Consider the following 12,655-nt stretch of genomic DNA (forward strand, 5'->3'; position numbering starts at 1 on the left):
TCAATAACCTCAGACATGCAGATGACACCACCCTTATGGCAGAGAGTGAAGAGGAACTAAAAAGCCTCTTGATGAAAGTGAAAGAGGAGAGTGAAAAAATTGGCTTAAAGCTTAACATTCAGAAAACTAAGATCATGGCATCTGGTCCCATCACCTCATGGGAAATAGATGGGGAGACAGTGGAAACAGTGTCAGACTTTATTTGTTTGGGCTCCAAAATCACTGCAGATGGTGATTGCAGCCATGAAATTAAAAGATGCTTACTCCTTGGAAGGAAAGTTATGACCAACCTAGACAGCATATTAAAAAGCAGAGACATTATTTTGCCAACAAAGGTCCTTCTGGTCAAGGCTATGGTTTTTCCAGTGGTCATGTATGGCTGTGAGAGTTGGACTGTGAAGAAAGCTGGGCGCCAAAAAATTGATGCTTTTGAACTGTGGTGTTGGAGAAGACTCTTGAGAGTCCCTTGGACTGCAAGGAGATCCAACCAGTCCATCCTAAAGGAGATCAGTCCTGGGTGTTCATTGGAAGGACTGATGCTGAAGCTGAAACTCCAGTATTTTGGCCACCTCATGTGAAGAGTTGACTCACCGGACAAGACCCTGATGCTGGGAGGGATTGGGGGCAGGAGGAGAAGGGGACAACAGAGGATGAGATGGCCGGAAAGCATCACCGACTCGATGGGCATTAGTTTGAGTAAACTCTGGGAGTCTGTGATGGACAGGGAGGCCTGGCGTGCTGCATTTCATGGGGTCGCAAAGAGTCAGACACGACTGAGTGACTGAACTGAACTGTAACCTGCAATAACATGAAAAATAAAATATGTATCTAATGAACTGGAATGTATTAAATTAAAAAAAAAATAGACGCTGTATCAAGAAAAGACATTAGGGCTTTCCTGGTGGCTCAGTGGTAAAGAATCCACCTGCCAAAGCAGGAAATGGGTTTGACCCCCGGTCCAAGAAGATCCAACTAAGCTCCTGTGCCACAACTACTGAGCCCACTTGCTGCAACTACTGAAGTGTGTGCGCCCTTGAGCCCACGCCCCATCAGGAGAAGCCACTGCAACGAGAAGCCCATGAACCGTAACCAGACAGTAGCCCCTGCTCACAGTAACTAAAGCCCCTGCAGCAACAAAGACCCAGCACAAGCAAAAAAAGAACATTTTTTTTAAAAAGGAAGAGACATTAATAAAGCAGATATACAAAATTATATTTGCACTCTGTAAACATAGTCCTTGGAGAAGGAAATGGCAACTTATTCCAGTATTCTTGCCTGGGAAATTCCTTGAACAGAGGAGCCTGGCAGGCTACAGTCCATGGGGTCGCATAGAGTCAGAAATGAGTTAACAACTAAACAACAATAAACATAATCTTACCTGCACTATGTGAAAGTGAAGTCGCTCAGTCATGTCCGACTCTGTGCGACCCCATACACTGCAGCCTACCAGGCTCCTCCGTCCATGGGATTTTCAAGGAAAGCGTACTGCAGTGGGGTGCCATTGCCTTCTCCAGGGGATCTTCCCAACCCAGGGATCGAAAGCGGGTCTCCTGCATTGCAGACAGACGCTTTACCATCTGAGCCCCCAGAGGACTGATTTAAGTGGGGAGAGGCTGAGGAGGAAGCACTGTCAGTAAAAAATAGAGAAGAGAAACGGAAAGGACTTGAACTAAGGCAATGGAGCTATTCTGAAATAACTGGATGATCAACTGACTATGAGAAGGTGAAAGAGACACTAAAGACAAGTTTCTGGACTTTGGGAAGAGGAATTATATCACAAACATTAAGTCATTTTCTCTTTAGTACTTGCCTCATTTTCAACATTGGTTAAGCAATCCACCAGTAAATATTTATGGCTCACTTATTTCTATAAGCCCTGAGAGTGATATAAAGAAGTAAGATACTTCAAAGAGTTTAAAATCCAATTGGTCATATATCCAAACAATGGACTACTATTCAGCCAGAAAAGGAATGAGTTACTGATACATACTATAACATGAACAAACCTTGAAAGCATTATGCTGAGTGGAAAAAAAAAAAAAAAGACACAAAAGGTCACATATTGTATTATTCCATTTACAAGAAATATCAACAATATGCAAATCTCTAGAGTCAGAAAGTACATTATGAGAAAAAAAAAAGAAACTAGATTAGTGGTTGCCAGGGACTGGAACACAGGGAGGGAAAGGAGAGTAACTGAAAATGAATACAGGGTTTCTTTTTAGAGTGCTGAATGTGATACAAAATCCTACTAGTACTGTAAAACACACTCTTCCCTAGGTAAAAGACAATGCCTACTGCCAACAGATCATAGGTGCCAGAAGAGTAAAGAGGCCTAAGTTATCAAAGAGGGGGTCAGGAGGGCTATGTGGAAGCAGACCCTAAATCTGGCATGAGAGGTAAGTGCATGAGCAGAGAAGGAATAAGAAATCATTCCAAAGATGGGAGAAAATATTTCCAGGTGATGTGACCAACAGAGGCTTAATCTCCAAAACATACAAACAGTTCACACAACTCAACAACAGAAAAACAAACAACCCAATTGAAAAATGGGCAGAAGACCTTACCTGACATTTCTCCAAAGACATACAGATGGCCAGCAGGCACATGAAAAGATGCTCAACATCACTAATTATTAGAGAAATACAAATCAAAGCTACAATGACATACCACCTCACCATGGTCAGAATGGCCATCATTAAAAAGCCCACAAATAACAAACGCTGGGGAGGGTGTGGAGAAAAGGTTACCCTCCTATACTGTTTGTAGGAATGTAACCTGGTGCAGCTACTATGTGAAGCTTCCTCAGAAAACTAAAAACAGAATTACTATATGATCCAGCAATCTCATTCCTGGGCACATACTGGACAAAACTATATAATTCAAGAAGATTCATGCACCCCCATGTTCATAGCAGCACTATTCACAATAGCCAAAACATGGTAACGACAGAAACGTCCATCAACAGAGGAATGAATAAAGAAGTGGTATATATATACAATGAAATACCACACAACCATAAAAAAGAACGCAATAAAGCCATTTGCGGCAACATGGATGCAACTAGAGATTATCATACTAAATGAAGTAAGTCAGAAAGAGAAAGACAAATACCATACATTATCACTCACATGTGGAATCTAAAACACAGCACAAATGAACCTATCTACAAAACAGAAACTGACTCACAGACATAGAGAACAGACTTTCAGTTGCCAAGAAGGCAGCAGTAAGAGGAGGAAGGACTGGGAGTTTGGGATCAGCAAATATAAACTACTGTATATAGGATGGATCAGCAACAAGGTCCTATATACAGCACAGGGAACTATGTTCAGTCTTCTATGATAAACCATAATGGAAGAGAATATTTGAAAAAGAATGTCTAATGTGTATAACTGAGTCACTGTGCTGCACAGGAGAGACTGGCAGAACACTGTGAAACAAACTATACTTCAATAAAAAAATAAAATTAAAAAAAAGAAATCATTCCAAGGAAAAGAAAGGGCAGAGACAAAGGCATGAACACCCAAGGCTAATGAAAGGCACAGAGTTTTAAAACTGTGGAAGGTAAACTGGAGACTAAGTGTTAAGAAAGTATCAGGTTAAAAAAAAACAAACAATTTTTAAAAACTTGTCTTTATCTTATAGGTGTTTCTTTATGCATGCTCTGTGAAATCTGGATCCTATATGATGCCCTCTACAAAAAGCTTTTGATACTAAATTTGTAAAACCCTACATACTACAACTCCACTCAGATTTTCAGAACTAATACTGTCATATTAAAGACTCTGGGCATTACCTTTCCCCTTTGGGAAACACTGCCGAGGATCTACCTGTAGATGATAGGAAACAAGTACAGGTCCAGCAAAGTGGTAAGGACTACTGGATGCTGAGGAAACAGGAAGTAACAGAGATAGTTTAGCTGTGAAAGTAATGAAAAGCAGGAGGAGTAGAGTTAATGAAAAATTCTGTCAATTAGGAGGGGACCTGTGAGTGATAACAGAGATGGAAGAAACAAGAAGAGAAATATTAATTTAAAAAAATGCTAGAAAGAAAAACAAAGAGCAAGAAAAGCTCCAAAACAGGCAACAAGATACGGTAATAAAAGCATATAGAGGCTTATCCTAGGAAAGGAAGAAACTTTTCCTTTAAGCTTTGGAAGAAAGATAGATGTCTTGATACAGATACAAAGATATTTAGGGGTGGAAAAACATGAGGGCAGGAAAATGGTTACTGCTGGTTCAGACCATCTTTTTTGCTAAGCTGTCTCTGTTCATCCCCTTTCCAACCACATGTTGGACTTCCGTTCAATTTGTGTTGGCTTCAGTTCTAGTAGCACAACAGCCTTATCTTAATCAAAAAGTATCCTGTAGTCATCAAACATTTATTAAGTTCCTGCTATAAACCAGGCGCTGTGCTAGGCAGTGAGTATGGTACTGGTAGACAGTAAAACACAGCTTCCAATTCCAAGGAGCTCAAGCTATAAAGCAGCATTGTTTTAGGTCTGCGAAGACTGGGAAGTATAAAACACAGGGGCTCCCGTGCTGTCACATCTGACTCTTTGCAGCCCAATGGACTGTAGCCTGTCAGACTTCTCTGTCCAGAGAATTTTCCAGGCAAGTATACTGGAGTGGGTTGCCATTTCCTACTCCAGGGGATCTTCTCAACCCAGGGATCAAACCCTTGCATCTCCTTCATTGGCAGGCAGGTTCTTTACCACTGAGCCACCTGGGAAGCAATATACAGGGGCTGCCTCAGCCAATTACTGCCTTTGCAATAATCACAAGGCTGTGATCAACGAAGAGGTTAAAACTGAAAAAAAAAAAAAAAGCTCAGGCTTAAATTGAAGAAAGTAGGGAAGACCACTAGGCCAATCAGGTATGACCTACATCAAATCTCTTATGATTATACAGTGGAGGTGATTAATAGATTCAAGGGATGAGATTTGAGAGACAAAGTGCCTGAAGAACCATGGACACAGATGCTTTACACTGTACAGGAGGCAGTGACTAACACCATCCCAAAGAAAAACAAACCCAAGAAGGCAAAGTGGTTGTCTGAGGAGGCTTTACACACAGCTGAGGAAAGAAGAGAAGCAAAAAGCAAGGGACAAATGGAAAGATATACCCAACTGAACACAGAGTTCCAGAGAACAGCAAGGAGAGATAAGGAGGCCTTCTTAAATGAACAATGCAAAGAAATAGAGGAAAACAACAGAATGGGAAAGACTACAGATCTCTTCAACAAAACTGGAGATACCAAGGAAGCATTTCATGCAGGGATGAGCATGATAAAGGATAGAAATGGTAAGGACCTGACAAGCAGAAGAGATTAAAAAGAAGTGACAAGAATACACAAAAAAACTACACAAAAAGGTCTTAATGACCCAGATAACATGATGGTGTGGTCACTCACTTAGAGCCTGATATCCAGGAGTCAGAAGTCAAGTGGCCCTTAGGTAGCATTACTACAAACAAGGCTAGTGGAAGTGACAGAATTCCAGCTAAGCTATTTAAAAATCCTAAAAGATGACACTGTTAAAGTGCTGCATTCAATATGCCAGTAAATTTGGAAAATTCAGCAATGGCACAGGACTGGAAAAGGTCAGTTTTCATTCCAATCCCAAAGAAGGGCAGTATCAAATAATGTACAAACTACCAGATAATTGCACTCATTTCACATGCTAATAAGGTTATACTCCAAATCGTTCAAGCTAGGCTTCAGCAGTACATAAACTGAGCACTTCCAGATGTACAAGCTGGATTTAGAAAAGGCAAAGGAACCAGAGATAAAATTGCCAACATCTGCTGGATCATATAAAAAGCAAGGGAATTCCAGAAAAACATCTACTTGTGCTTCATTAACTATGATAAAGCCTTTGTGCGGATCACAATAAACTGGAAAATTCTCAGAGGTGGGAATACCAGACCACCTTATCTGCCTCCTGAGAAGCCTGTATGCAAGTCAAGAAGCAACAGTTAGAATTGGACATGGAACAACAAACTGGTTCAAAATCGGGAAAGGAGTATGTCAAGACTATATATTGTCACCTTGCTTATTTAACTTATATGTAGAGTGCATCATCTGAAACGCCAGGCTGGATGAATCACAAGCCTGAATCAAGACTGCTGGGAGAAATATCAATAACCTCAGATATGCAGATGACACCATCCTACTCGCAGAAAGGGAAGAGGAATTAAAGAGCCTCGATCAAAGTGAAAGAGGAGAGTGAAAAGGCTGGATTAAGATTCAACATTCAAAACACGATGATCATGGCATCTGGTCCCATCACTTCATGGCAAATAGGTGGGGAAAAAATGGAAACCGTGAGAGACTTTATTTTCTTGGGCTCCACAATCACTGCGGATGGTGAATGTAGCCGTGAAATTAAAAGACACTTGCTCCGTGGAGAAAAGCTATGACAAACTTACGTATTAAAAAGCAGAGACATCACTTTGCTGACAAAGTCTACACAATCCAAGCTATGGTTTTTCCAGAAGTCATGTACGGACATGAGAGATGGATCATAAAGAAGGCTGAGTGCCAAAGAATTGATGCTTTTGAACTGTGGTGTTGGAAAAGACTCTTGAAAGTCCCTTAGGCAGCAAGGAGATCAAACCAGTCCATCCTAAATGAGATTAGTCCTGGGTGTTCATTGGAAGGACTGATGTTGAAGCTGAAACTCCAATACTTTGGCCACCTGATACGAAGAGCCTACTCACTGAAAAAGACCCTGATGCTGGGAAAGATTGAGGGCAGGAGAAGAGGGCAACAGAGGATAAGATGGTTGGATGGCATCACCAACTCAATGGACATGAATCTGAGCAAACTCCAAGGGATAGTGAAAGACAGCGAAGCCTGGTGCGCTGCAGCGAGGTCTCAAAGAGTTGGACACGACTTAGTGACTGAACAACATCATAGTTTTAAAAGAATGTTCTTCCCTCTTTTCCTTTAAACTGTACGTGAAGAACTTTTCCCTGAAGAACTTTTCCTTTAAACTGTACCTCATCTTTCTCTGAAGACCTCCTTGATCCCTTCCTGCACTTAACCACTTCTACCTTTCAACCTTCTTTTTATAGTATTTATTACGTATGATGAACTTTTAAAAATCCCTTTCTTATTAAGCCATTTCTTGGTGTTAGGGACTTCCTCATATGCAGTCCCTCGCATACGGACATACTTCCTTCATTCTACATAAAAAAAACATTACTTATCTTTAAAAATTTGGCAAAATATTACCTCTATCAAATTGTCCCTGATCTTTCAGCTAAAAAAAATGTCCTCCTCTCCTGATTGATCTTTCATAATATTCTAAATCAGAGCTTCTCAAGCTTTAATGTGCTACATGAATCACTGAAGGATGATCTTGTCAAAATGTATATTACAATTAAGCAGATTATTCTGCATTACTAGTGCCCAGCAATGCCAATGCTGCTGGTCTGTGGAAATGAAAAAGGCAAAGAATCACTTATTTGTGTGATAAAAAATAAAGTCAAAGGGTTGCTTTAAAGACTTCTATATATTTCACATGTGTATAACGTGTATATCATTGTTGTTGTTCAGTCGCTAAGTCATTTCTGACTCTTTGTGACCCTGTGGACCCTGCCAGGCTCCTCTACACTCTCGCACTTATACACATGATTTCCTTACTGCTTTAGGACATAGGTTTACATCACAGACTTGAATATTCAGTCTGGATTTCATTATTCACTTATTTATTCATTTACTGGCCATACATAGCCTATGTTCTTTTAACTTGTACTTATGGACTCTGCTTTTATACACATTATCTTAAGTAGTTTTCACAATATTCTTATAAGTGTGCTTTTCATTTTACTTATTTAATGTAAGTTTATAGGAGCTATGTGATTTGGCCAATATCACACGGCTACTGCCAGAGTCAGAACTTTAACTGAAGTCTTCCAGTTCTAAATTCAGTAATTTTTTAGTTATACCATCCAGATGTGCTAAGTTTTGTAGTCAAAAATGTCAATGTCATATGAGACAAAAGAAAGCAGAAATCATTTATTCCTTCAACAAACAATTATGTTGTGATGTTTATATTCTGGGTTCTGTGCTAAGTACCGGATACAGAAAAGATTAGGGAAGTTTCTGAGTAACAGTTAAGCAAAGTTTCAGCAAGGAAGGAGTATTTGATTTCATCCTAGTATAAGGAAGAGAAACTGCATTCTAAGCATGAGGACCAGGATACACACATATATGGATACAAACACCAAGGCACATTTTAGAACAAAAAACATGTACAATTAGTGATGATAAGTATTAAGAGACCTGAGCAGAATCTAGGACAGTATACATGAAAACATCTGTAAGCTGAAAACATTCATGTTTAGACAAAAAACATAGAAAAGGAAAGCAAGAATTTACATGGCATGCTTAGGAACCAGAGAAGAGACCTGGCGTCACAGAGTGAATGTTTATGTTAGAAAACAATAAAAAATAATTGTGGGGCCAGTTGATAATGAAACTCAAAGCACCAGCAACACTGCTAACAAGTACTTAGTATTTAACTCTGCCAGATGTACTAAGTGCTTTGCATCTGCAAAATGTTTGAGCGCTTGGATACCATCATTCTCGTTTTAAGTATAGGAAAACTGAGGTTAAGAGAGATTCAGTAATTTGCCCAATATCACATAGACAGTAATTGGGAAAGACACAATGGAAATCCAGGATTTTATACTTTATAAACACTATCCAGTTTACAAAAATACATGAAAGCTGCATCATGATTTAGGGTAAAGAAATCTGAGGAGACAGAACACTAGATCTTAATTCCAGATCCTTCATGTGGAGGTTATTGAACTTTTTTAAGCCTCGGGTTCACTAAAACTCAGGAATAATAAAGCTCAGCAAGATTCTTAAAAAGATCAAACAACTCATTTGCTTAAAATAGTCTGCATATTCCAACTGTATAAGGTTATATACATGAGAATATTATAATACACCTATATATCTTTGTCTCTATTTCCCTGGATATATACAGAGTCTATACAATCTTGGAGGATATGTGGACAAGTTTCAATAAAACATGGATTTTACTTATTCCAGGTTTCTTGGTTTTATGTACGGAGTCAATGAATTAGTTTGCTATATTATTATCAAGATTTCTTCAGTGTGTTTAAGAAAGATAATTCCTGGGAGAAGGGAGGATATGAAAACTATAAACACAGATACATGAGTTTGAACAAACAGGCTGTGATACTAAATGACATAATTTTTTCTTAAAGTCTGGGAAATTAAGGTCGCTTATTCCTCCCCAAGCACTAGGCTACCAAATGTAGATGTAACAAATTAAAATATTTTGGGTGGCCATATTTCACCAAATTCCCGAATTACATTTAAATGTATCAGCTGTTCTCTAAAATTTTTGTTTTACATTTTAAATTATAGCCAAAAGTACAGTACTTTTTTTAAAAAGTGCCACTCAAAAAACAAAAACGAGGAAAGCAAAACAGAAAAAGGGAAAGCAAGTTGCATTAACCAAATACTACAAAACTAGTCTTCTCGGGAAACACACTATGTCCTTCCCGAGGATGAAATGTCTACAATTAAGAAAAATTTATTTTTTTCATATTGTGCAGGTAAGTCTCGTCACTGGAAAATTACTGGTTAACAAAGTCTAACCAAAGGAGCAGAGAAAGATTTCTGATACAAAGAGTTTGGTAAAGTACACAGAAAAGGAGGAAACCAAATTCTCGCCTACTGTAGAAAAATCTCTCTAGCTTCCTCAAAACAGTATCTGGCGAAAATCTGGAGAACCTACAGGGAACTCTAGGCTGGATTACAAGAAGTTTCAAACACATCTGGGTTTACTTCTCTGAACACTGTCAAATACCATGAAATTGGAGGAAAACCAAGGACGTAGGCAAAATACCAGATTCCATAAAAACCACGAACTCTTCGAGGGAGGTTAGTATTCCTAGCGCCGAATCTACGCAAAAGCTATGTACTGATGAACAACCTCATTCTCATTCTTTGACACCGATCCCGGCCCATCTAACCATTCGTTTCTGAGTTACAGCAAGTCATTTTAGAAATAAAATCTTGGGTCCCGTGGGTGCACTCGAGGTAGGTGAGTCCGCCAGATAAACCTGACACCAGATGGTGTGGGGAGGGCCAGAAGCTGACCGAGTCACTTGGAAAGCTCCCCATGCCCCACCCTCGGCCACTCGGCCCTCTCGGAAGGCCCGGCGAACGCAGAGGCTCGAGTCACCCGTAGGTCAGCTTCCTGTCCGTACCCACCAGGCCACAATCACTTCGGCATCAAAAAGACCCTGCCGTGTCCGCCCGGCGTCCCCCGGGGTGGCGGGCCCTTCGGCGGCCCAGTCTCACCTTCCGCGTCAGCTGAGGAGACAAAGGTGAAGTCCCCGTTAGTGGGGGTATACGCCGGGGGCGGGCCCGGCGGCTGCATCTCGCGGCCCCTCCGAGCCCGCGGCGGAGGAGGAGGCTGCGGCTGGGCCCAGGCCCTAAGGCGGCCGCGGCGCCGACCCGCACCCGCGCCCTACGGTGGGACCCGGGAACCGGGAGATGCAGGCTGGGAGCAAGGCCCAAGACGAACGCAGCTAGCCACGGAGCTATCCCCAAAGGTCCCCACCGAAGCACCCTCGGTGGCGACCGCCCAGGAACCACGACGCCGGTGCCCTGACAGGACCATAACAGTGACAGCGCCGCTGTGATTGGCTCTTTGTAATCTGCCCTTCCATTGGCTCCCGGAGAAAGGTTCTGATTGGCTCTCCCTCTTGTTGATTGCGGAAGTTTACCCGGGACAGGAAGTTAATTTGTAATTCGTGGAAAACTCCGGCGTCTCACTTTTTTCATGTTTCCGTCAAGTCTCCTGCCTTCTGGCTTTTCTTTATATTCTCTACTTTTGTTAACTGGGCGGGGTAAAATTTTTGAGAATTGGGAGTGTTTTTACAGGTCAGCCCTGGAATATCCCTAGATTCCCTTTCTTTTAGTCATTAATTGTATCTCCCTTCTTTCTGTTTTTAACATTTTAATTTTGTATTGGGGTATAGCCAGTTAACAGTGTTGTGGTAGTGTCAGGCGAACAACAAAGGGACTCAGCCATACACATACATGTATCCATTCTCCCCCAATATCTTGACTTAAATTGTATATGGTCCCTAAGACTTACTTTTCTCATCTGTGAAATGAAGGGCTGGATTGGATACTTAAAAAAAAAAAAAAAAAAAAGGCTATAAATTTCCACTCAAACATTAGGGCTCTTGTCTACCAAATTCCTCAGTGAGCGAGGCAATTTCAGGCAATTAAGCCTGAAAAGGTAAGGAAGGAGCACAGTTAGAAGAGCACCTAAATCTTCTGAATTTTAGTCCAGTTCTGTTTTCACAAGGTTCTGTCTGCTGATAAACTTGTTCAGTGGCTAAGTCATGCCCAACTCTTTAAAACCCCATGAACTGCAGCATGGCCAGGCTCCCCTGTTCTTCACAATCTGCCAGAGTTTGCTCACATTCACGTCCATTCAGTCTATGATGCTGTCTAACCAGCTCATTCTCTGCCACCCCTTTCACTTTTTGCCTTCAATCTTTCCCAGCATCAGGGTCTTTTCCAATGAGTCTGCTCTTCCCCTCAGGTGGCTAGGTATTGGAGCTTCGGCATGAGTCCTTCCAATGAATATTGAGGATTGACTTCTTTTAGGAGTGACTGGTTTGATCTTGCTGTCCAAGGGACACTCAAGAGTTCTGCAGCACCACAGTTCAAAAGCATCAATTCTTTGGCTCTCAGCCTTCTTTATGATCCAACTCTCACATCTGTACATGACTTCTGGAAAAACCATAGCTTTGACTGCATAGACCTTTGTCAGCAAAGTGATGTCTCTGCTTTTTAATATATTGTCTAGGTTTGTCATAGCTTTTCTTCCTCGGAGCAAGTGTCTTTTAATTTTGTGGCTGCAGTCACTTAATTTTGGGCTACAGTAATTTTGGAGCCCAAGAAAACTCCAATACTTTGGCTGCCTGATGCAAAGAACTGACTCATTAGAAAAGACCCTGATGGAAAGATTGAAGGCAGCAGGAGAAGGGGACGACAGAGGATGAGATGGTTGAATGGCATCACCAACTCGATGGACATGAGTTTGAGCAAGCTCTGAGAGTTGGTGATAGACAGGGAAGCCTGGCATGCTGCAGTTCATGGGATCACAAAGAGTCGGACACGACTGAGCAACTGAACTGAAGAAAATAAAATCTGCTTCCAGTTTTTCCTCGTCTACTTGCCATGAGGTGATGGAACCAGATGCCATGATCTTTGTTTTCTGAATGTTGAATTTTAATCTAGCTTTTCCACTTTCCTTTTTCACCTTCGTCAAGAGGATCTTTAGTTGCTTTTCACTTTCTGCCATAAGGGTGGTGTCATCTGCATATCCAAGGTTGTTGATATTTCTCCAGGAAATCTTGATTCCAGCTTGTGAGTCATCCAGACTGGCGTTTTGCATGATGTACCCTGCATATAAGTTAAATAAGCAGGGTAATAATATACAGCTGTGATGTACTCCATTCCCAATTTTGAACCAGTTCGTTGTTCCATTTCTGGTATTAACTGTTGCTTCTTGACCTGCATACAGGTTTCTCAGGAGGCAGTTCAGGTGGTCTGGTATTCCCATCTCTTAAGAATTTTCCAC

The 12,655-nt window shown here is 41.1% G+C and overlaps 1 protein-coding gene across 1 annotated transcript in view; it reads right to left on the reverse strand.

The window, feature by feature from the left end:
• YIPF4 (Yip1 domain family member 4) overlaps window positions 1-10,682 on the reverse strand; it is a 34,619-nt gene extending 23,937 nt beyond the window's left edge. The window contains exon 1 of the mRNA XM_043918294.1: window positions 10,354-10,682. Within this exon, the coding sequence (XP_043774229.1) occupies window positions 10,354-10,432 (79 nt within the window). The 5' untranslated portion in view covers window positions 10,433-10,682. The remainder of the gene's footprint in view (window positions 1-10,353) is intronic.
• Between the last annotated feature and the right edge of the window lie 1,973 nt (window positions 10,683-12,655).

The sequence above is a fragment of the Cervus elaphus genome, chromosome 11, assembly GCF_910594005.1.
Source record: "Cervus elaphus chromosome 11, mCerEla1.1, whole genome shotgun sequence".
NCBI classification, from domain to species: domain Eukaryota; kingdom Metazoa; phylum Chordata; class Mammalia; order Artiodactyla; family Cervidae; genus Cervus; species Cervus elaphus.